General features: G+C 42.4%; 1 protein-coding gene across 1 annotated transcript in view; it reads right to left on the bottom strand.

Moving 5' to 3' along the window:
- The window catches only part of INSC (INSC spindle orientation adaptor protein), a 150,861-nt gene that overhangs the window by 26,201 nt on the left and 98,457 nt on the right, over positions 1-26,203 (bottom strand). Inside the window, exons 7-8 of the mRNA XM_065402628.1 lie at positions 7,424-7,595; positions 4,450-4,628 (exon numbers count right to left, since the gene is read on the bottom strand). Of these exons, the coding sequence (XP_065258700.1) occupies positions 4,450-4,628; positions 7,424-7,595 (351 nt within the window). The remainder of the gene's footprint in view (positions 1-4,449; positions 4,629-7,423; positions 7,596-26,203) is intronic.

Raw genomic sequence — 26,203 nt, 5'->3', positions numbered from 1 at the left:
GAAGACAATCTTATTTATTATTAAGAGGAGTGATGCTCAAGTTGGTTTCCTCTAGGAAATATTGGCCAGCAGTGTGAGTGGGCAGCATAGATATTTTACAACAATAAACCCAGGGATGTTTGTGAACTAATCCACACAAGTTCACCATTCACACTCAAAAGTTATTTTTCAGTTATTGCTAGAAGGAGGTTATTTTATATAGGGAGGTGATTTCTCTAGGCACTCTAGTTTAATTCAATATCCTATTCTTTAGTAGAATGTATCCATGTAGCTTCTTGTCATTGGGGGTGATTTTAATGGTATAATGTTAACTTCATTGGATCAGTCTTATAGGTGGGGAGACTAAGGTACAGTGAGATACATGACATGCCCAAGTTCACAAAGAGTTAGTGATTCGCCCAAGACATAGGTCTGTGCACAGCTGGGAATAGCATCCAGAGCTCCTGACTCTCAGGGGTCAGACCCTATGACTGGAGAATTGCTAATATAGTATCTGTTTTTAAGCAAGGCCGGGGGCAGAGGGGGAAGTGTTCCAGAAAACTACAGGCCTGTTAACTTGACTTCAATTGTATACAAGGTCTTGGAACAAAATTTTGAAAGAGAAAGTAGTTAATGACACAGAAGTAAATGGTAATTGGGATAAAATACAACATGGCTTTACAAAAGGTAGATCATGCAAAACCAACTTGATCTCCTTTGAGAAGAGAACTGATTTTTAGATAAAGGAAATGCAGTTGATCGAATCTACCTGGATTTCAGTAAGGGATTTGATACAGGAACATATTAGTTAAATTGGAGAAGAGGGGAACTAATATGAGAATTGAAAGCTGGAAAAGGAACCTGTTAAAGGAGAAACTACAATGGGTCATACTGGAAGGTGAATGGTTAAGCTGGAGAGAAGTTACTAGTGGAGTTCCTCTGGGATCAGTCTTGGGACCAATCTTATTTAACATTTTTATTAATGAGCTTGGTACAGAAAGTGGGAGTGTGCTAATAAAATTTGCGGATGACACAAAATTGGGAGGCATTGCCAGTATGAAGGAGGACTGGAATATCATACAAGATGATCTGGACGACCTTGAAAACTGGAGTAATAGAAATGGGATGAAATTTAATAGTGCAAAGTGCGAAGGGAATAACAAGAATTTTTGCTATAAACTGATGACTCAACAGTTGGAAGCGACAGAGGAGGAGAAAGATCTTGGTATATTGGTTGATCACAAGATGATTATGAGCTGCCAATGTGATGCAGCCATGAAAAAGGCTAATGCAGTTCTAGGATGCATCAGGCGAGTGAAGACCTGGGAAAAGGGGCCTTTGCCTGGTGTGAAAAACATGTGTTTTGATTTAAGAAAATTATGGTTATTAGAAAATTTAATGCACAATAGAAAATCTACTTAGGGCTACAGGCCATCATTTAAACATAAATGCATAGGCATAGCAAATCTGTGTGCAGCTCTTTAAGTTGGGGATTGGTCCTACTTTGAGCAGGGGGTTGGACTAGATGACCTCCTGAGGTCCCTTCCAAGCCTGATATTCTATGATTCTAAGACAGGGAAGTGTTAGAACCATTATATAAGGCACTAGTGAGACCTCATTTGGAATACTGTGTGCTGTTCTGGTCTCCCATGTTTAAGAAAGATTAATTCAAACTGGGACAGGTGCAAAGAAGGGCTACTAGGATGATCTGAGGAATGGAAAACCTACCTTCAGAGAGGAAACTCAAAGAGTTTGGCTTGTTTGGCCTAAACAAAAGAAGGCTGAGGGGAGATGCAATTGCTCTCTATAAATACATCTGAAGGATAAATACCTGGGAGGGAGAGGAGTTATTTAAGATAAGCGCCAATGTATACCTAAGAACAAATGGATATAAACTGGCCATCAACAAGTTTATATTCCCATCATCACAGCATCTGGGCATATGACAAATTAAAACCAAGCAACATATTCTATTAAACTGCCATAATACACAGAACAAACATCCCACTCCCTACAACACTGCTAACATCACCAGTATAAGATAACCTCTTGTGTCAAACAAATGCCTATTGAGAAGCCATGGTTGAGCTCTTCCTTAAAGGCTGCATGTAGCAAGGGACAGCTGCCAATACGTGTCACAGGGCCATTAGATGGCCTGGGTCTTCCACTGATCCCCCTGAACCCATATAGATCCTTCGGGCTCTGTTGCCTGGAAAAGGGTGGGCACAAACACCATCCTCTCTAGCAGAACAACTGAAATGAAAACTGTACCATGGGAACCTTCCAGAAATTTCCTCCACTTTAGCCATCCTTTTGTGGGTTGTCCCCAGAGGAATGGCGAACCAGCCCTAAATTCCCATTGCAACAACCCTAAATTCCCATCCCATTCTGATAGAGGGAAGCTAGTAAATTCTCAACATCCAAAAGGCAACATAAGTAACTGTAATATAAAGCCTCCAGTCCTATAGTGATTAACACTGAAAAGATCATATTCCATGCTTTTTTTTTTAAGATAAGATCAACAGCAAATCAACAGCACCAACATAGTAACAGGTCCTAGCAGCATGATCTTCAGTTACACAACCTACTGCTACATAGCAAATGGATAACTGTAAAACCCAGACACCTACTCCTTCCAGTCTATGTACCAATACTCCTTGAGCATTGCTGCTTCACACCCCTGCCCTTCTTGCAACCGCAAATAAGATAAATGGGTCAACGTGGTCTAACCTCCTGCACATTTTCCAAGGGTCAGCCATTCAAAAGTTTCCTGTTACTTTGTTAACATGTCCTGTAATGGAAGCTAGCAAGTTGCAAGAGAATAGGAACAGGTTTATTGGCTAACACAGTAATTGTAATTTAATTTTTTAACAGCCGCACTGCTACTATGAAGAAATGGCCAGTCTGGCTCCCAAAGTCAATAGTGACTTTACCACTGAATTCAAAGGGAGCAGACTTGTGCCCACTGGTAGGAGGAGACATAGGACAAATAATTAGAGAGTATATGAAAGAAAGAGCGAGAGCACACAAATTACATATAGTAAATAATGGGCATACAGTAAAGCCAAACACCACAGCCTAGATCCTCAGGGGCACCAGAGCAGGGCTTGGCATGCCAGAGTAGGGAAGGGACATCTATGGCTTTTTACATTTTACACCACCTTTCCACCACCATTCTCAATTCTTTCTGGTGATGGCAAAATGGCCACAGGTGCAAGTCAGAGCAGCCTCAGTGATCACTTGTCTTACCGCATCAGATGATGTCTACTTTGGAGCCGCTCCAGCAGCCAGGGTCACTGGAGAACACTGTGCTTCTGCTGTGCCCCTCCCATCCCAAGTACAACATTGGGGGGCAGAGGGCTGGCTATGTCATCCCAATCCTGAGCTGCTGTCTTTAGCCAGGTTGAAGTCACCTTTGTGCTGCTGCAGTGGCATGAAGGAGACTGACTTAACAGGGGCTGAGGATCCGGCCCTTTGCTGTATCTAGATTGCCCACAAAAGGTAGACAGCTGATGAGGTTAGAGCCTCATCCTCTACCACACTGGCTAGCAGAGCTGATAGGCTCAAAACAGGATATAATTCTGCACTCCCTTAACATGAGTAATAGTGAGTGCATCCCTGAAAATTGGGAGCTCTAAAAAGTACTTTATCTTATTGAGGCTGAATTCATACTACAGCTCTCACTTAAGCAGTACCCTTCTGGAACAACCCTAATGCAGGCCAGTGACTCATGGGCACATATGAGCTCTTTGTGATTAATTATGCATAACACATTTCTTTGCATTTAACTCCTTAGATTTCTTTAATGAAAAAGAAAAAAAAAACTACTTCACTTGTTTAAGCTACTTGCTACTCAGTTAGGACTTGATCCAAAGCCCATTATATGAATCAGGCACTTATTCAGCCTGTAGAACTAGTAAACTCTTTTACATCCCAATCCTACAAACACTTACATGCATGCTTACCTTCACGTAGGTGAGTAATTAGGACTACATGCATGCAGAAAGTCAAGCATGCACAAAAGTGCTTGAAGGATTTGAGCCTTAAAGAGCTGCACACAGATGTGCTATGCATTTATGTTTAAATGATGGCCTGTAGGCTTATGGAGATTTTCTATTGTGCATTAAATTTTCTAATAATCATAATTTTCTTAAATCAAAACACATGTTTTTCACACCAAGCAAAGGCCCCTTTTCCCAGTCAGGATCATATACATGCTTTCAAATATAAAACCTCAGCCATTTTTGATAAAGCCATGTTCAAAATAACTTTGTTCAATATTGTTCAAATTACACAGAGAGAGGAAAAAGAGAAAAATTTGGGCAGAAACCAAGCATGGAAAATATGGGACCAAATGAAGTTTTGAACACATCAAGAACTGGATATTAGAATTGAAACTATTGTGCCATTTTATAACAGGAACTGCTATAGTCATGTGTAAACATAACATTTTATTCAGAAACCACTCACCTGATCTCGAGAATATGGAGTATCGACTATCTGCTTGTCAGCGCAAGCTGCTAGAAGAATTTTCATTGCATTCAAGTGAAGCAACATCTCACAAGCCATTGTGTCAAAAAATGTAATATTGGCAAGTGCCGCTGAAGCCAGAAGGAAAACTTCACCAGTTGAGGCCTCTTGGCACAATTCTAGAAATGCAGAAAATAATTTAATTAAAATAAATCATTTACTCCTCCAGCATGAAAAGGTTTGTATACGAGTTAAATATTCCTCTGAAATTAATATTAGACATTTCCACTTGTGTTTTTGCAGACTGGACTGAAGCAGGTATAGATGGCAAGATAAATCTAGACTACAAGTCTCTGGGAGCATTCACTTAATTAGTGACCTAGGCTATCACACTTAAGTTTCTCCATTGGATGTTATTCAAGATAAATGTTATATTCCTAAACAAAATGAGATGCAATCAGCAGATGGGTAAAACTAATGGATCCATGAGAATAAAATTCTGCAATTTATCTTACTGTTTCTAAAACTTTTTTATAATCTAAGACTATCCTGCATATTTTTAAATTTTGCAGACCTCTTAAAAAATGCTGCAGACACAGCAATTATCATCATAACCTCCTAAGTGCCTTTTAATTCCTGTACACATTTACTTTAACTAGGTCTGAGTCACCCAGCAATTTGATTTCAGTGCGTTTTAAAAATTAAAAATACAAAGAGAGAGTCACTCAATTACTCAGCTATAAATATTACAAGGAAATTGATGACTGGATGGTGAAAAGGCTTTCCCAAATTTGAGTCATTCTATTCCTAAAGCTTATATTGCTTAGGCTTGGTGCATCATCAACTGATGATTTGGTGGTGACAATCAAGGGAATAGCCTTCTCCTCAGTGACTCTGCCCAGAGGAATACTGATTCATTTTGGCATATTCCTGGCTGGCCACGATTGCTGGGCTTAAACACTGCTTGGCGGGTAGCAAGTTAGCTCAACAAATGGAGTATAAAGTGGAAATTGACAGCTGAGAAAGCTGGATTATCTTGTTCTTTGAAGATATGTCCCCACACTCTCATGCATCCCCCCCTCCTTTCCTGTCCCTCCCAAACACACAGTGTACGGGTTCCAGGGCAAGCGCGCTATGGGCTTCTAATCTTCAGACACGATGCTGAGGCCCAGTCTGGAACAGTACACTGAACAGTATAAAGTATCAAATAAGGTCTAGCAGGTTTCGTACTCACTGGATTGGACAAGACAGTATGATTGCCACATTTGAGATCTGGGATAACTTTCCACATCTGGCGTATTATCCCAACCCCAGGGACAGGTGTCTTTCAGCTTCTGCTGCTCAACAGGCCAATGTTTGTGATGGACTGTTTACTTGCATCTTGGACTTTGTTGAATTTGTAACAGTTCTGATTGGAGCATCCCTGGGTGTTGCCCTATAACTCCATTTCAGACTGGGATTGAGTAAATTAGAGGTGGAATAGACTGGGTGTTGGTGACATACTGGGCACAAGAAGCAGCCCCCCTCAGAGTGCCTAACACCACCTCATTACAAAAGGGCTGCTGGGTAGAAGAGAGGTGTGTAGTATAGTGTGCCACAGCAGGGGAGGATCGGAGCACAGAGGTGCCTGTAGGCACAGTAGACCTACTTTTAATTAATGGAAATTGCAAGATGACAGTCTGCAGGGTAACAGTTGATGGTTAATAGTTATATTCACAGGTTGAAACATTTTATTCAGTACTAATCAGACTGTTGACTCCAGATTTGTGAGTGTTCTGTATTTACAACATCTGGGCAGTGGTAATGATCATTTCACCTGTACTGTGTTTGTGAATGTGGAATGCCTGGGCAGCTGGGTGGACAGATCAAAGTTGTTAAAAATATGGAGTGATTCTGATGTGGTTTCATTCTAGCCACTTGGACAGATTATGATGTACAGGCTCTTGTGAAAGAGTTGCAATGACTTCCAGGTATGGAATGTGACAGACCTGCTTAAAAGTTGTCACTTTTCAGTAGCAGATAAAAGGTCCATTAGCCTAGCTGGTTGCTTGAGCTCAGTGGGATAGAGCAGAGACCTATGTATCTATTCTGCAGGTCTTGCATATGCAGTTAGCTGATGATTCTGGTATCTGTAAGTGTATGTAACTATGGATTGTTAAAGATGAATAAGTATTTATATCACTAATATGGAGGGAGTGGAGGAAGCACTTATTTGGCAGACTCTTGTGCTGGAAGAGGCTAGAAAACAGCATTAAAAACTAAAGGTTCCCCTACCTACCCAATGACTAAATACATATATGAATGATGTCTCAGACCATGATACTAGCTTCTTAATTTACAAGAATGTTATCATTAACCCCAGATAAAGGCAAACCCCAATCACGTGCTGTAGCATATCATTGTTGACTGGAGGATGCATTTTGGTCTTCATCATTACGTTGTACTTGTCACCACTACATTCCACCTCTTGCCTTAGCATGGACTGAGATCCTAATGAAAAGGCCACTTTTTAATGCACAAAAACAGCAAGCTATACAGTAATTTTTGTATAAAGTATCATACAGTTGTAGAAAAGATAATGGGCTTGATTCTCCACTCACTTTCACCAGTTTTACACTGATAGCTCTCCACTGACTTCTGTATTGTTACTCCTGATTTACACCAGTGCAGGTGAGATGATAACCAGGCCCACTTTTTAGGCCTCAAATGGCTACTATTTCCACAAATAAATTGTATTTGAACTTTGGCTAAAAGTCAAGAATGTTAGAACTATTGAAAAATTTCCAACTTCAGGATTTAAACAACTGAGCTAGTCCACATAGATTTCTACTGTGGAACATTATAGTGGCAAGAAAGGCAAATACTCCTTAGAGAACATTGCTAATGGAGGAAAGTCTGTCTTTCAACATAAGTTTCTTTTTCCTTTTCCAGTAAATCTAACAAGAAAGGCTTAAAACAAACCCTGTCTACTTACTGACAAGTGCTGTGACAATTTCCTCCATATTTTCCAGAAAGCTGCTGAGATGCTGAGTGAAAGTGAGATGTGGAGATGTGATTTGTGCTATTACTGCTGCTGCTTCTGCACGAGTGGCTTCAGAATGGGTACTATCTGTGAGAATGTCAGCCAAGCACAATATCCCGTCAACCTTGGGGGGGGGGGAGGGGAACAGTTGGATACAGGTTAACCAATGAGACAAATATTTTCACAGCCAAATTAGGATTTACATGTGTGCATTGTATACTACTTATAAAACTACTGAACTGATTTCTTTTCAAAATTGGCTTGAACCTTAGTACTCAATGACATATACCAAACAAAAAGTTCATAGATTCAGCCTTTTTAAAAACTGAGTGCAACATAAAAAAAATATTCTCAGAATGCACAGGAGTGGGGAGAGGAAGTGTTCCTTCCCCCACCCTCCAAGCTTTTATAACTCAAAATGACTGAGCTGATTTTGCGCAAACATAACAAAAATGTTTTGGCAGAGATGAAGCATGGAAAATCCCACTCTAAATAAGAATTTGTTTGTTAAGGTGAACAGATATTATGTCACAGTCTCATCTAAGTCCCTGTTTGCGCATGTCACTTCATTCAACTTACTCAATATTGCAATGAGCTCCACATGGGTGGAACCTTGAGGAGCTCATTGACAATGCCAAGAAGCCAATACAGGATGAAGGCCTATAATTGTCAGCCTCTAGCCATGACAGAAACAACAAGATTGTTGTAGACCAGCAGTTTCTGGGAAGCTAACACAAGTGTAGCATAGGCACATACTGTCTCAAACCAGAGCTATAGCTATTAGTTCCTTACAAGTTTTAAAAAGTAAAACAAAGCAAAGATTTGTATACCCTTGTACATCTGGAATGACCGATATCTTCAAAGTATGTTCCTTTTAGCAGGCATAAATATACACACATACATACACATTTACTCTGTGTTATAGTGGACCCTATTACACACTGATGTGCTACAACAGGGCATGATGTAAAACAGCCAACACAATGTGACAGGTCATATTGTAAAAATTTGATACCTACTACCCAGATAACCAGCAGATAAGAGTGATGAAAGACCTATGGACAATTTCATAATCAATGTATTTGTAGACCAGTAAAATTTGTTTTCTGATTGTGCTACATATTCCTGAATAATTCACCATGTTGCCATGTAGGTAGGCAGATGGGCTTATTAAGGCTGTTTTACATTTGTGAACACAGAAATTGTACACAATGATCCAGATTTTGCTATCCGTTACATCCATGTAAATCAAGAGTAATTCCATCGATCTCAGAGTTGCACACAAATCTCAATAAAGGACAGTAGAATTTGGCCCGACAGTTAAAAAATATTACCCCTTTGGTAAGCTTTGTTTGGAAGCTCCTCTAAAATCTAATTTTTTTCCATTTGCTTCTTTACATGATTTCTGTTCTCTATCAGCTCATGGTAGTTGGACAGATTTTATAACTCACTTTTACAGACCTCCCTCCAGGAGGAAGATTCAGAGGAAAACCAATTTCTTGCTCAAAATTTAACTGGAGCTGGAATCAGCATTATAAATATAGGGGGTAGTTGATACAATACCCTTTACTAAATATTTTGATATCTCTTTAATAGTCTCCCAAATATTGTGTGTGATCCAGATGTTTGTCATCTCCCAGTTAGACTACTGCAGATTAATATGACTGTCCTGAAGAAGCTTCAGCTTGTGCAGTACCCTGCAGCACTCCTATTAGTGAACAAAGGCAGATGTAAGCACATCATACCAATACTTGGAACTCCAATGGCTGCCTAGTCCTTCCTGGACAGAATTTAAGATTCTAGTCTACAAGGCACTTGGCTGGGTCTAAGATACCTCAAAAATCTACCTTTTCATGACCCTCTAAGGCAGCTATGATGCAGAGAGACCCTTGCACTAGACTAGCTCCCGGATAAGACTCTGATACGTAGGACTCTAATGCTGAAAATGCTCTAAGATTTTTAAAACTCTATCAGAGGACATCAGATTGAGTCCAGGCCTGACTATCAAAGAGACAAGTCTTGTATTTAGGCCTAAACATAAAGCCTCACCCCCGTATGGCATCTTCCTGGGAACAACCCACTGTTTCTAAAATTGAAGAAGAACAATAAGGGGAAAAAGGGAAAAAAGAAAGGAAGAAAACAAGTATAACCCTTCCTTTCCATCCTCCCAATCCCTATTTGTGAGAGATTGGGAGGACTCTACTGGAAGATCATAAGATCTTAACTATGTCTTCACTTCCTAGGTGATGATTAATTTCTGCGCAAAATGAGTCCCTGAGGGAGTCCTTTTATCACTGTATTTTAAATGTGTTGTGGAGCTCTTAGAGCAGGGATCGGCAACCTTTGGCATGTGGCCCGCCAGGGTAAGCACCCTAGCGGGCTGGGCCGGTTTGTTTACCTGCCACGTCCACAGGTTCGGCCGATCGTGGCTCCCACTGGCTGCGATTCACCGTTCTAGGCCAATGGGGGCGGCGGGAAGCGGTGACCAGCACATCCCTCACCCTGCGCCGATTCCCACAGCCAGAGCCGGCTCCAGTGTTTTTGCCACCCCAAGCGACGGGGGGAAAAAAAAAAAAGCCGCAATCAGCCGCACTTCGACGGCAGCTCTACCGCCGCCGCTTCATTCCTTGGCGGCAATTCGGCGGCAGGTCCTTCCCTCCGAGAGGGACTGAGGGACCCGCCGCCGAATTGCCTCCAAAGAGCCGGACGTGCCACCCCTTTCCTTTGGCCGCCCCAAGCACCTGCTTGCTGCACTGGTGCCTGGAGCCGGCCCTGCCCACAGCCCCCATTGGCCTGGAGCGGCGAACCATGGCCAGTGGGAGCTGCGATCGGCCGAACCTGTGGATGCAGCAGGTAAACAAACCGGCCCGGCCCACCAGGGTGCTTACCCTGGCGAGCCACGTGCCAAAGGTTGCCTATCCCTGTCCTAGAGCAAAGGACAGGAGGCTATTTTTATAAACATGTGGATAAATACAACAAACCCACATCAAAAACAAGCAAAGAGGCACACTAGCATCATGGGAAGCTTTGGGAATGTTGCCATGTAGGGCACACATAATGCTGTCTTTAATTATTAGGCAGTACTTGAAGATTGCATAGAGAGGTGCCTTAGATTTTGGATGTGTTGTTCTGATTAGTCCCTGATGCCCCTCAATACCCCAATTTAGCACTTTTCAGAGGTATCAGGACAGAGAAAAGATCTGAGCAGCCTGTTGCATAGTCAGGAAGAATCTAGCCCCACCGAACAATGCCAGGAATGACTTCCTGAGCGTACTCTGAAATTCTGAGGACTGGCCATATTCTCAGTTGTCCAACTGCCATATGTAGTAAAGCAGTCAAGGCAGAACAACCTACCTACCTTGGGCTTTTGGGGAACCTAAATGGACTTGTCAAATGCACTCACCAATCTAGCAATTTAGGCTTGTGGAGCTGTCTCATTCTCTCCACCCAGTCAATGTTCCCTTAAACCTTGCATATTTTTAACATTCAGTCATTCATTTCTAAATGGTTTGTTCAAAGCTTCTCTTGTTCCCATTTTAGTTATTTATTAATATACAGTGCCAAGTTACCTTAATTAAATGTCCCCATGGGACATAAATTAAGTTGTTTGGTAAGCAGTGGCAATTTCTGCACTCTAGAAGATCTATCAGATTCCTGGGAACAGGAATTACCATCTTGAAGATCAGTCATTGGGATGTACTTTTTAAAGGGAAATATAAATATTCAACTGGATCCCTATTAACATCAGGAAATACGACAAAGGAAATAACATCTCTTTGGGTTTTTTCCTACTGACTACAAATGGTGTTTAGACTAGATACTGAAAAAATGACAGGAAGAGATTAATTGCTTTTCAATGTTAAATTTTTTTTGACAGGCTTTCAACATTAATCTACCTAGAGCAAGATATTTTCTTCTAGTTATGGCAGAATTCTACAGCTTGAAACTGGGGATTCACAGAACGCATTTAGCTTCAAGGTGTATTAATAGAACTCTGTCAAAAATTAGTATGTCCTCACAAACTGATTTACTAGCCAATGTGTGCTAGACATCATCGTGAGCAAAAAAACCCCAACCTGCGTTGTCATCCTGAAGCCTTCCCATATCACACCTTGTTTGGGATGAAAAAAATGCTAATGATAATAGTCAGTTGAAAAAAAATGATGTATATTTCAAGACATTCAAAAATTATTGCAGTAGGGACTGGCTCAAGCGTTTGGTAACAGGTTACACACAGACTTTCACCTGTGAAGTCACTGGTTCAAACCAAACCTAGGTCAATAATGACCAAGGTCATGACCTGTTGACTGTTATTCAACTACCTATGCAGAAATGTCAAAATCTCTCATGGGATGAGAGTGCAGTTGTTAATAGAGAGGAATCCTCATCCCCAAAACTGCCATCACAGCACATGGCACTAAATTGCACCCTTGCTGACAGTCTCAGCCAGGAGCGCCGCCAGCTTTTTTGCCACCCTAGGCGGCGGAAGGTCCCTCCCCCAAAATGCCGCCCCCGAGAGAGGCGGCGGAAGGTCCCGTCCCCAAAATACCGACGACGACCGGGGCGGCCGAAGATCCGGCCACCGCAGTCGCCGCCCCCCAAATGTTAGCGCCCTAGGCGACCGCCTAGGTCGCCTAATGGGTTCCGCTGGTCCTGGTCTCAGCAGAAAGGCCCACGACTGAATGGGGATAAATATCTTGAATGAGAGTGAACCTCCCAGCTGCTGCCTGTGCATACTTTACTCTATGAATAAAGGATTAGTTTCCTGTTGTTTCATTCTAATAACTTTTACATTGAAAAAGAAAAAGAAATTCATATACTCAAATATGTCGAGATCTTAGGTTACGTATAAATAGCAAAGCCATATGAAAATCATTTAGAAAACTGACTCAGAAGAGCTAAAATAGAACTAAATATACAACAGCAATCCAAATAGAACTGCTGCTTAGAAAATACATATAGCTACATAATTTACACTGTAAATGTATACAAATGTTTACAAATGCAGTGCATGAGCATGCAGTGAACACAAGTACAAGGGAGTGTTTATTTTCACCACTGAGAAGAGAGAGAGAGAGACAGGACCATTCATGAGTTATCATACATCTCCATTCATGAATAGATAGAACTCACAGGCAAGTAGGGATTATAAAGCTATATTAACAAGAAGATCTGGTCACCTCTCAGAAAGCTGTGACAGAACTGTAGCCTCTCATTGTTGGCTTCCCTGTAACAATTGGACTAAATAATAAATACAAACATTTGAACCATGGATACCTAGATATCAATTTAGAGCCTACTTTTAAACACTCAGGTTTGAAAAATTTGGCTATATACACCAGAAGGGCATTGTAAGGATTAATGAGTGTCTATAATATGCACTGAAGTATTATTAATCACTAATTTCTATTTTCCCCAAATAGAATTCAGAATAAAACAACCCACGTGTCTTTATGTCAAACCAACTCACTATAATCAGAGTTTCAAAATAATCAGTCTACCTCTTTCATGGTTCCACTTTTCAATTCTCCCCCATCCTTTTTGAACAGCCAGGCTTCCCATCATCAACTGTGGCTGTCAGGAACTCCAGCAGGATCTGTCTTTGCCACAGCTACTGTGAGGCCTTCAAAAGGCATCGCCTTGCACCATGCAATTGTAGATGGACTCCACCTACCCACAAGAGTAGCAGGGCTCTAACAGGACTTATTTTCTTTCCCCCCGCCTCTCATTGCTCTGAGAGTGAGTAGAAAGGGGGATATGTAAATTCCCTATTTCCATTTTAATGCTTTACTTTGAGCCATGGCCACAGATCTCAGAGAAACAACACTTTCTGTTGCTGCTCGCAAGTCCAGGTATCCAGAAGGATGAACCACAATCACCAGAGCCTAGCTACTTATACCTTGTCCTTCTATTCATTTAGCAAGTAGGTGGCATCAGGTGTGGGAATAGGAATACAGTGGCTAAGGAATTTTCCTGACCAGTATTTTGCATTTCATTCCCATGTCTTTGCAAGCCATATACATTTTGTAAAGTATCACTAAAAAGCAGCAACCAAGCAGCATGCAACACACAGTAGAGGTGGGGAAAAGCAGATCAAGGACACCAGGACAAATCTCCTACTATTATAAATCAAGATGTGGAGTATTTTATGTCTCTATGGCCCAGACAGCAGCTTGCATCTTTGTGTCTTGACCAGAAGTTCTCCCCTGCCCCCAACACAGGAAACTTCATCAGGGCCACCCGGGGGGGGGGGGGCAGGGGGGGGGCAAGTGGGGCAATTTGCCCCAGGCCCCGGGCCCTGCAGGGGCCCCCATGAGAATATAGTATTCTATAGTATTGCAACTTTTTTTATGGAAGGGGCCTCCGAAATTGCTTTGCCCCAGGCCCCCTGAATCCTCTGGGCAGCCCTGAACTTCATGTAACTAAACTGATCTTCCTTGGAAGCATATACTGACTTAGCCATAACAGAAATTGAACCTGTGATTCCATTGAATCTAAATATTGCAAACCTGAGGATTAGACCACCAACCCATCCACAGGGGCATGCTTTCCTAGGCAGTGTAAGACCCCATTCCCTCCAACATACTTTAGGTCCATTTCTCCAGTGACTTGCATCTTGTATAGTCATTTACACCTGTGCAAGGTAGGTGTAAAATACTACCACTTGTCTGTGCGGAGAACTGTGATCTGGGAGAAAAAAATAAAAGGGAAAGTGCCAGAGACTCCATGAAGTCCACTAGAGACTTCACTTGTGCTATCCATTATATGGGGAAAACGCTCAGGTAGCAGAGTGATGGTTTGCAGTAAAAAAAACCCAAGACAGATTGCCTATTTGACTTATCTGTCTATCAGCCTGTGTTTTATACTGACTTGGTGCAGGAGCAAAGGACTATGCAAGGTACAAGACAAATGGAGAATCAACCCATAGTGTGTAAAAGATATATACAATTGAACGATTAGAGCTTCTGCCCAGTACTTGCTGTTTATACCTAAAAGCCAGTAATGTAAAGGACAAATGGCCTTCCCTCAGTCTGCTAATGACTTTTGCTTTCATACTTTTGATCTGCTGAGTTGCTGTATTTGGAAAAGGGGGCTTGATTTAATAGTGAGAAAAATATAAGAAGGATATATCCTGGCTGGCCCATAAAACGATACGCTTGGTATTTTAGACTCATAAAAGCCAGGTTAGTCATCTTTATTTTTTCTTTTCCAAAGATGCAATATGCCAGCAAATTTAGCCCAAGATCTGCTTTATGCGGTTTTGGCAACCATTAAAAAAAAAAAAAAGCTCCAGCAAGCAACACCATTTATAAGTGTTCAATAATAAATTTTAAAATGACAAGAGAACAATCTAATAAAAGCACTTAAACATCCAAAAAGAAACTGCTGCTCAAAGCATTTATATAATTAGCTTTCACACTGAAAGGAACTTTGGATAGTTGCCCTGTTTTCTGTTTAATTCTGGTGAGGTAATCAGATAAATGTCAAATTCAATACAAAAGAATGGGTCAGAACCATAAACACAAACAAAGGAATTCCATGAATGCAACAAGATTCTGCAGAGACTTTGCATTTGAGGAACGTTATAAGCACTTTATTATATGGATTACTGATATTTCAATATTGATTACTGGAAAAGCACAGGGAGCTTAAATTCTTAAGGGCACAACCTTATTATGTAAACTTCACTGGTGTGACAGATACGGATATGTGACCGATTTCATGCATTCTTCTGGATGGAAATGATTTCCATTTATCACAACAGGAGAGAAAAAATATAGCCTTGTCCAGTGGCGCTGGAACAATTTTTATAGTGAGGGTGCGGAGAGCCATTGAACCAAACTGTAAATCCTGCATATGATGGAAACCACTTCAAGCCAGGGGGTGCAGCAGCATCCCCAGCACCCTAATTCCAGCACCTATGGCCTTGTCCTCTCGTCAATACACATTGATCTCTCAGAAACATTAAATGAAGACAGGGTTCTGTAAAAGCAATTGGACTGGCTCCGCTGATATCCTGGCATTTAATGAGGTGGCTAATATGGAATGTCTGAAAATGACATTAATGACTTCCTGATTTGGAGTATTATGTACAATAGAAGTCTTAACCTTTAAAGCATTGAGGACTCCTCTTGTATCTTCTGTAGCGAGATCCTGAAGCAAAATAATCTCATCTTCACTACAACCCGTACTGGAAAACAAGAGCTCTTCTACCTTTCTCTAACCATCCTCTAGTTTGTCCCCGCCCTCCAAGTGCACTGCAACAGGCCTTTTCCAGAGAGCTGATCACCTGACACTCCCTGCCCATCCTCCACTGACACCGAATTGATTTCTACTTACACTTCAGTTTCCATGTTGGTTTTTCCCCATTCCCTGACCTGACCTTCCAATGTGATTCACTTTCCCCATGCTGGTTCTCAATCTGAGAAAGGGGAGGGAGAAAGATCCTTAATAGGTATCAAGCACTTTCCCATAGACTCCCATAGTCAGATCCCCTGGATATGCTAGCAGCCCACACTTGGGTTCTGCCGGGGAGACGCAGCAGTTTACAGAATTTCTTCCCTGTACTCCAGCAGAGGAGAGGCACAGCCTGACTGGAGGAGCTGTGCTGTCGAGGGAGGAAATGTTCTTTGACCAAAGGGTGCTCTTACCATGAAAACGGACAAGAGGAAGGGCAGTGAGATTAGAAGCATAAAGGGGAGAGAGACAAGGGTGGATGTCCCACATTTTGGGGTTGAAAGTGGAGACTGCATCCCACAGTACAACATTGGGAGGAATGGGGGGGAAATATCAGAGTTGAGGTTAACTTGGTTTTTCTTTCTTCCACACTTGCTATGTATTAGTGTTTAGCACCTGCAATTTGAAGCCAGAACAGAATAGCTAGGAGCTACAGGTAATGAGATGAACACTATGGTAGTTGAGAAACTAAAAGGCAATGCATTCAGTATCAAGGCAGAATAGCTCAAAGCTACAGAGCTGGATTACAACTCAAACATAAACCATACTGAAAAATTATCGTGGGGGGCGGGGAAGCAAGAAATTATCACATTTGCCTTTGTGCAGAAGAAAAATATGTCTGAATCATTAGCTCCACACTCTTGGAAAAGACCACACTGCCTTTTCAAAACTACAGTATGAAACATTAAGTGACCTTCCACTGTATTGCAACTGTTCAAAACAGAATACAGTGGCATACAATATATCCTTATTTCGATGAATGGATATTTATGAGCATGAATCCCTGATCATCAAGATGGAACTATATCCTATAATTATAATCCTATAATGCTTCATCTTTACTGTCTATGGATTTTTTTAAAACTCATCTTGCACTTTTTAAATGCAAAAGGCCTACATTTTTGCCTACAATTTCCACTTAAAAATTATGACATGAGACAAAAAATAATTCCACCTTCCATATAGCACTATTTCATATTTCAGCACTTGCAAGTTTGAGATGCTGTGCAAATCCTCAGCAGGTGTCAGCTGGCATAGCTCCACTGACTTTGAGGGAGCTCTGCTTATTTACACCAGCTAAAAATCTGGTCCACTGTTATTAACCCAAGAGGCTACAGAGTAAAGACTAAATACAATTGTTACCATTAAAATGTTTACAAATGCCATTCCAAGAAATTAGCGCTAGGAACATAGGACTGGAAGGAACTTCCTGGGTCACCGAGTCCAGTCGCCTTCTATCACGGGCAACCTAATCATCTAATCATGTCCGTAACCTTAGCAAGCCATATATACAGCAGTGTTTGTGATTAGTTTACCTTATTTTAAGTATAGGGAATACCATGGTAAAACTATCTAGTAGTGAAACAAAGTTGCATTCACAGGGGTTCTGGAACAATTTTAATAGTGGGGGTGCTGAGAGCCATTGAATCAAACTCTGTATATAATGGAAACCACTTCAAGCCAGGGGATGCAGCAGCACCCCACCACCACCTATGTGGAATGATTTTTATTGCTACCACTGAACAAAGAGGCCATGGGAATTAATCGTACATAACTCATTCTTTTTACAGTAAGGGATGGTGTGGAATTTCATTTAGGCTGATCAGCATCAATGCATTTAAACCTAGTGGATTTCAAATTGCTGGCAACTGTCATCATATTTTGTTTCAATTAGCAACTGATGATTGAGCCCATATTGTTCTCAAAACCAGCCTGGAGTTTTGAATTTTCTTCCCTCCGAAGGTGACTGCATTATTTAAGGGATATTTATTCCTCACTATGCTTAGCCAATGAATGGTCTTGGTTTTGGGGTGTTCCCTCCCCCTCCCAAAAAAAAAAAAAGAGAAGATCTGCTCCACTATCTGAGGAATACTGTCAGATGGTATGTCATTGAAAGATCTTAGACTTATTGCACAGGACAGGACTGAAAACTGCCTTTAAACACACAGCATGAAAGTTAGCTTTGTTCAAAAAATGGCTATCCCTCATGCAGCAGGTCTTGCAGTAATAGTTAGGGAAGAAAACAAAAACAATCTTGTGTTTCATTTCTGATTGCAAGGGCTTTGTTGGACCCCTTCTATTATTTTCATAAAAGTGCTGCATCAAAGTTTTGGGCTCATTGGGACCAAGTGGTAAAGAACAGGTTGAGTCCTAACACTCAGACACCATAGCTATACTAATCATGGCAATCAACTCATATTCCCTTGTTTAGGGACGAACTAGGCTGGTCACAGATAAAAGCACCTTGATTACTTGTAAAACACTGGGATCAGCAGAAATTACACTGTTTTAGACTCCAGTGTACCCTCTTGTGCAGACAGGAAAGAGAAGCTCCAGCAAACTCCCACAAGGCTCATGTCAGCAGTTTCCTTCAACTCTTCCCTTCAAGGATAAAGGGCTTGGGTAAGAGACAGGGTATACAGCCGCACAGATCCCAAGAATCTATGAGGAAGAGAACACATGATCTTGCAGAGTGTTCTCCTCTGTACTGCTTCTCTGATTTGCCCCAGCAAACCAAATCAGGAACCAGGCTGCTATTGGCCAAGCACCTTACGCCTGCATGACCCGTTAAGGCACAAGGCTAAAGTTAATGTGGCTTCAGGCCACACTACTTTAAAATGTATTATCCGGTGTCACAGGAGGAGAGAATGCCAAGGAGAAAGGCATCTGTCTCGCTTTGCTACACCCCTTGCAGAGACCCAGCCCTTCAATACATCCATAGTGTGGGTGCTGTGGGTTCCAAGGAGGGCGGGGAGGGGGGGGGGAGACAGTGCCATGGGGCCCACATCCACTCCACCCAGAATCCATCTTCCTTCTGCTTGAGTACTATGCTATTATAGCTGGTATTGGATTCTTAGGTTGTATCTATAACATTGGAAGGAAAACTATTGAAGACCAGTGACTGCTCTGCATAGGGGTCAGTACTGATGGGACAACATTTTAAAATGCTTTCCAGTTTGTCCTCGGGCAGTATTTTGTCAGTACTGTACTTCCTGCTCTTTGTCAGTGGTCCGTTCCCCCCCCCTCCCCCGTGTGTCTCCCTCCTAGCCAAGATGGCTGTTTAAAAACAGCAGAACCAATGTAGGCTCGTGTGGGTCAGCTGTAGGGTCAGGGGCTTGTGCAACGGTCAGCACTATTTTTGTCTGCATATGATAAAGTTTGGGGTTGAGATTTCCCAGACTATTTGAGTGCTGATTGAACCCAAGTCACAAGGCTTCTATCTCATCTAGCCCTAGAGTTTTCTGGCTTAATGCGCTGGTTTATTTTTAAAATTGTAGAAATATATATTTTATTTGTAGCAATCTCTGATGTCTGCATTACAGATTCCACAAATTATGGCCCTGTTTCTTTTAAATAATGAATAAGGCTTTACATTTTATACTCTGGGTCTGCATTTCATTAAAATGAAGCCACAAAAAGAAAAAAATGGACTGAGCAATATAAGATGAGAGAAACTGTCACATAAGATATAATAATGCTGAACAAGATGCTGGGACCTGAAACCTGGGTTTAAACAAGGACTGTACATTAGCAGTTTCCATGTAGCCCTCATTTTTATTTACCCTGGGGGATCACAGTCAGAGACAAAAACTTCTCCTATATACAAACAAGAGGTCTAGGCCTATGCATAGCATGGCACTCTTGGAAATGAGATGTGTTCACTGAATTACATGTTCCGATCATCTAGTTTTAAATAAATAATGTCATAGGCACTTGATTGCATGAGGACACATTATCAAACACCTGGTGCCTGGCATTTAGAAACAAGAGCCTTATTTCAACACATTTGATTACTTTGTATTTTTTTGTTGAGTCTTTTGGAGTGACACTGTGGATTTTATGCTCAAAAAGTGCCTGTCAATGTATTTCCAGTAAGAAAAAAAAATTCACAGAGGACTCTTCTGGTGTATTACAATAATGAGAAGCCCCCACCCCTCGAACCGATCCAACAAGAGCTGAACTCAGGGCACCATCAGAGAAGCAGTCATTATCAAATAATCTGACTTTTCATATTCCCTTTTCCCTAAAAGAAAATATCTGACACATTTTTCTGTAGCTTTAGATTAAGTCCCCTGTCAGAAGTCTGAACTTATTCAAACACATACATTCAAATCTTTCATTGTGTTAGGGAGGATCCTTGGAGAATTTGAAAAAATAAAGTAAGTAAATAGTAGTACACCTACATGTACCAAAAAAACCCACATTAAAGTCAAGTCCTCACACAGACCAACAGAAACATATACAATTAAGTAAAAGCTGACAAATCCATCCTCAACCCAGAGCATTATGCCACAGGCGTTGTGGCAGGAAGCACAAGAGGTACTTTAGAACAAGCAGTGCAGGCGTATGCAAGGTATAAACACCAGAGGTTGCTGCTTTACTCACTGCAAATTTAGGGCTCCAGTCCTGTAAATGCACATGTACGGGCAGGCCATTACACAGCCTGTTTTCCTGTACGTAAATTGTCCACGAACCAATCCCATTTTCTATTAATGAATGACTTATTCATAACTATTTGCCAAACACCTCTCTCAAATGTTTTTCATTTCAAGGTAGTCACTAATTTTAGTCTAAAAGTTATCTACATTCTACGCAAATTTGTCTCTCTCCCCCCACTCTCACACAGACACTTTTATTGTTGAAAATTATTTACATCAGAAACAGAGAATCATAAAACTCAGGTTAGAGAAAGGGTTATTTACACTAAAGGAAGGAATTCCACAGCATCTTAATATTCCTGCGTGAACCATAATTGGTGTCCCCCATTTTCACTCGTCACACATGATGTCCCTAATTTGGGCCTTGGCAGAAGTGCTTCTAAACTGCATATCTCCCTGACCTGGAGGAGTTCCATCAAAAAGTTGTTCTAGTTGTCAGACACACTTTTTTTAATGGAGTGCATGTGCAGTAACCAGATACAGAGTAACAATCTGATATTTTCTTTAAATAGTAGTTACTGAGTATATAGAGCACCAATTGTTCAAAATGAGATTTTAAAAATATGCATAAGGGACAAAACCCATATTATGGGTTCGAAAACTTGCCAAAATTTCCTTTTTAAAGCAAAGTTTATTTTTGAATTATAAAACCACCACTAGGCATCAAGAATTAATAAAATTCTGTTTGTTCCAGTCATACCTTAAAAATGGCCTTGCAATTATTTTAGCAAATTGATTTAAATAAGTTAGCTCCAGGCCGGAGCCTGTGCATGCCAGGTTTCATCTGCAGAGAATTTTTACAGCTAAGTTGTAAAGATTTAAGATAATGGTTTATAATGGAAACACTCACAGCACTTTAACCATAAAACTTCTAGGGGTAACTTTATAAAAGAGTTTCTTTGTGTTGTAATAATGACAAAGGACATGACCGCTTTATTATTATGACAACAACTCACTAAGTAGCATAAGTTTAGACCCTTAACTGGTGTATGTCAGTGTAACTCCACTGACTTCATTGGAGTCAGGCTGACTTAGACTAGCTGAAGAATCTTCTCTTTTTGTCGCCTACAAATACTAGTTTATATCATGGCGGTTACACCAAAATATTTTAATTTGGTTAACATATGAGATTCAAGCTTAAATTCAGCTGTTTACACAAGCATCCGTGCTGGACAAACATTTAGAGACCTGCTATGAACCATCAGATGAAATTATTTCACAGCTATATCACTTAGAAATTACCTGATATTTCTCCTTTGTGGCAAAAATGCTGACTATGACAGGGATGTAGTTTTTGTGTTGGAAGCAAGGATATTGCTGAGAGGCTAGAATGATGAAGTCATTATATCAGCTGAATATTTCCTCTTCCTTCCTTCAATACTGTTTGCTTTCTGATCCATCAAGGTTCCGATATAGGAAAGCATCCTCAGGACAGCATTGGATCATAGTATACACACAAGAGGTCTAGTCAGGTACCTGATGAATCCGCTTATGGCTGACAAACCCAATTTGAGAGTGACACAGCTTGTTACACGTTTCACAGATCCACACGTTGTCTGAGTTGGAATCCAAAATTACAGTACGCTTTCTTGTTTCTCAATTTGCTTCCATCGGCTGGTCAAAGCTGCTTCATGTTAAGCTGCACCCTGTGCCAGATATTCTCTCCGGATTGGACAGGATTCTGTGCAGACCTCCAAACTGTTTACATTGCAGTTGAATGACTTCAGATCATTTTTATAAAGGGCGATCCCACTTTCTAGAGCCATCATGAATCTTGCTGTACAAAAATATTCTTGGGGATATGGTCTCCTCCCATTCTTCGAACATGATTGAGCCATTACAATCTCCTCTTCTTAACAGTGGTTTCTAAATGTGTCAGTCCTGCGCACTCCAGCACCTCTGCATTTGGTATTTTGTCTTTCCACTTTATTTTCAGGATCTTGCACAGGTATCTCATATGGAAGCTGTTCAGTCTCCTGATGTGCCTAGCATATGTAGTCCACGTTTCTGGACCATAAAGCAGGGAGGACAGCACACAAAAGTCTCAGATTCGCATCTTCCCTTTAGTCAATAGTTTGATGTTATTCCATACACGTTCCTGTAATAGCCTGAAATTCTTAGCTGCTTTTTCAATTCTGTTAGTCAGTTCAATCTGAAGGTCGAGATTCCTGCTGATTGTAGAACCCAAGTAGCAAAAGCTGTTGACAATGCCAAGAGATTTACTCTCCAGAGTAGCATCAGGCATTGGTTCTTTCACCCCTTGGTACATGATCACAGTCTTCTTGAAACTAATTGTCAACCTGAAGCTCTTTCATAACACAGCAAAACTGCCCAAGAGATTTTGCAGAGAAGATTCACTGTGGGCAACCAAGGCTGTAGTCATCTGGAAACAGGAAATCTCTCAGAACCAGATCTTTCACCTTGGTTTTCCATCTAAACCTTGTGATGTTGAACAATCCTCCATCTAGTCAGGTACAAAGATAAAGCCATCATTGCTGTCCTTAAATATGCGAAGAAGCAGGAATGAAAAGTAGATGTTAAGGAGTACAGGGGTTATGACACACCCGTTTCACCCCATTGTTGATATCAAAGGCATTTGATTCTTTGTTTTCATACACTTCAATTGCCTTCATACCTTTGATGTAATGAGCAAATGATGTTCACTTTGGGGAGACAACCCAGCTTCTTCAGAACAGTAAAAAGGCCCTGTCTGTTCACCATATCGAAGGCCTTTGTCAGATCAATGTATAGTGGTGTTCGTTTTTCTTTACACTTCTCTTGCAGCTGCTTGACCAAAAATATCATATCAATGGTGGAGTGTCCTGAGTGAAAACCACACTAACTTTCAAGATAGTGCTTTCACCTAGAGATTGCAGCGTAGGGAGCATAATGCAAGTGACAACTTTTCGAATGATGTTCCACGGGGAAATACCTCTGTAGTTGTCTCAGTTGCTTGTATTCCCCTTGTGTTTGCATAATTGTACAAACCAAGCATCTTTGAAATCTTGCAGTACCACTTCCTCTTCCCAACAAAGTAATATAACTTCATAGAGCTTTTGGAGTAGATAGTTGTTGGCACGTTTGTAGATTTCAACAGGCAAGCAGTCATTGCCGGATGCCTTATTTCCAGGAATAGATTTTAATAGCTTTCTACAAATCTTCTAATGCAGGCTTGTTATCCAAATCCATCAGAACTTCAAACTGTGGTAATGCTTCAAGTTCTTCATGTTTGATTTCAGTTTCGCTGGAGTGTAGAATTCCATAGTGTTCAGGCAACGCTTGAGTTGTTTTTGTTTATCAGTGAGGATATTTCTGTTTAAGTCTTTCAGTGGAGATGTTTTCTTCTTTACTAGACCAATTGCTTGTTTAATGCCTTCATACATTCTGTAGCTATCACCTGCATCAGCTGCTTTCTGAATATCATAACAGAGTTTCAACCAAAAATCTTGGGCACACCTCCTAGCCTCCTTTTGCATTGCTCTTTCAGTCTCTCTCAAATTTTCCAGGGTTATAATGTTGGGAGATTTCTTTTAGACGGTTAGTGCTGTCCTTTTTTTCTCAACCAGTGATAGATGCGTTCCAGAGTACTCTTCAAACCAGACAGCATTTTTCTTACATTTTTTGCTAAACGCTGTTACAGCGGCATTGTACATGTTGGTTTTTAAGTTTTCCCAAGCCTCAATAGCTGAGTTCTTAGGTAAAAAACCTACTTTCACAACTTCTTTATGGAATAGCTGCATCTCTCTACATCTTAGTTTGGCTGATGTCAATCTGACGGCAACTGGTAGTTTTACTACAATGGATGTTTTTGGTATTGATTCTGACTTTGCAGCAGACTAAGGCATGATCACCATCACAGTCAGCACTGTGATAAGACCTCATGGTGCAAGATTTTTCAGGTTGCGCCTGGTCAGTTCTGGATCTAATTGGTGCCAGTCTCCTGATCTTGGATGTTTCCACGATGTCTTTCTTATGTTTCTCCCAGCGAAGTAGGTGTTGGTAACACTCGCTGGCCATTTTCATTCATTTTACCAATTCCGTGTTTGCCCAGAATACCCAGGCCAATTCTCAAAACTACATCCAGCTCTTGCATTAAAGTTGCCAAGTATTAAAATGGTCTAATTTCTGTGAGTTCTCAAACACTTCAAGCTGTTGGTAGATAACGTGCTTGCAGGGCCAGCTCCAGGCACCAGCAAACCAAGCAGCTGCATGGGTGGCACATTTTCAGGAGCGGCATTCCAGCAAGCCTCTTTTTTTATCATTATTTATTTATTTATTTTGGCGCTTGGGCGGCAAAAGCCTAGAGCCAGCCCTGGCAGCAGCAGCGCGTCCTGCACCGGGGGCGCCCTGGGGCCACTGCGGTTCACGTCAGGGAGCAGCGGCCGCACCTTATGGCCGGGCGGGCTTCGAGCGCAGAACACTCGGGCTGGGGGCCGCCCCTCGGGGCACACGGAGCCGCCTGCAGGTGCCGCAGGGCGGCCGCCCCTCAACGCCGCAGCCGGGGCTGGGCGAAGCAGCCAGAGCCGCCCAGGGACTGTGGCAGGGCGGCCAGGAGCAGGGCCATAGAGGGTGGGGCACTGCCGTGCAGGGCCCGCGTCCCACTCTCCACGGCTCCGCTCCCTCTGGGGCTGCCCTGCCCCGGCTCCTCAGCCCCCTGCCGGGGCGGTCCCCCGGCTCTGTCCTCCCCGGTCCTGGCCAGTCCTGGAGGCAGGAGCCCCGGCTGGAGGGACCCTGGGCTGAGGCATGGCCTGGGAGCCCTACCTACTGCTTACCCCGCCCCTGCCAGCGCTGGACCGGCTGGAGACGAGGGGGGAGTGGGCGAAGTCAGCGCTGGTGGGGGGAAGCCCAGCGCTGGGGCGGGAGGTGGTGCGGATGGGGTGGGGGGGAGAGCCCAGAGTTGGGACGGCAGAGGGTGTGGGTGGGGTGGCGGGGAGAGCCCAAGGTTGGGGCGGCAGGGGATGCGGGTGGGGTGGGAGGGAGAGCCCAGACTTGGGGCGGCAGAGGGTGCGGGTGGGGTGGGGGGAGAGTCCAGGGTTGGGGCGGCAGGGGGTGCGGGTGGGGTGGGGGGGAGAGCCCAGGGTTGGGGCGGCAGGGGGTGTGGGTGGGGTGGGGGGGAGAGCCCAGGGTTGGGGCGGCAGGGGGTGAGGGTGGGGTGGGGGGGAGAGCCCAGTGCTGGGGCAGCAGGGGGTGAGGGTGGGGTGGGGGGAGAGCCCAGTGCTGGGGTGGGGGGCAGCCAAAAATTTTTTTGCTTGGGGCGGCAAAAAACCTAGAGCCGGCCCTGCGTTCTTGTCTTCATTGCTAGCTTGAAGGGTAGACGCATAGACACTAAACAACGTGATGAAACCATTCTGTGTGTGCGCTCTGAGCATCATAGGTTGAATAGATACAGCAATGGAGCTTTCACAGGAAGATAGTAAGCTGTTTTCTAATAGCAAAACCTATTCCCTTCTCTCTCCTTCCTCCTGCTGGCTTCCCATGCCAGAATATGGTGTAACCATTCTCTTGGATAGAACCTGTATCTGAGAGCAGAGTTTCTGATAATGCAGCAAGGTCAGAGTCCAACCAATTTGTAGTTTAGTTGTGCCATATTTCGGAAATCAGAGTCCAAATCAACAGGGCCGGCTCTGACTTTTTTGCCGCCCTAAGCAAAAAAAAAAAACAGGGTGCAGGGCGGCCTGACCCAGAGGCAAAGCCAAAAAAGCAAAAAACAAAAACCCCAAAACCCAAAAACTCTGGGCGCAGGGCAGCTGGACCCAGAGGCAAAGCAAAACAAAAAACAAAAACCCCAGGGTACAGGGCAGCTGGACCTGGGGGCAAAGCAAAAAAAAAATAAAAA

This window comes from Emys orbicularis, chromosome 4 (genome assembly GCF_028017835.1).
Source record: "Emys orbicularis isolate rEmyOrb1 chromosome 4, rEmyOrb1.hap1, whole genome shotgun sequence".
NCBI classification, from domain to species: domain Eukaryota; kingdom Metazoa; phylum Chordata; order Testudines; family Emydidae; genus Emys; species Emys orbicularis.
The sequence above is the reverse complement of the archived record's forward strand: the minus strand, read 5'-3'. Positions and strand labels throughout refer to the sequence as shown.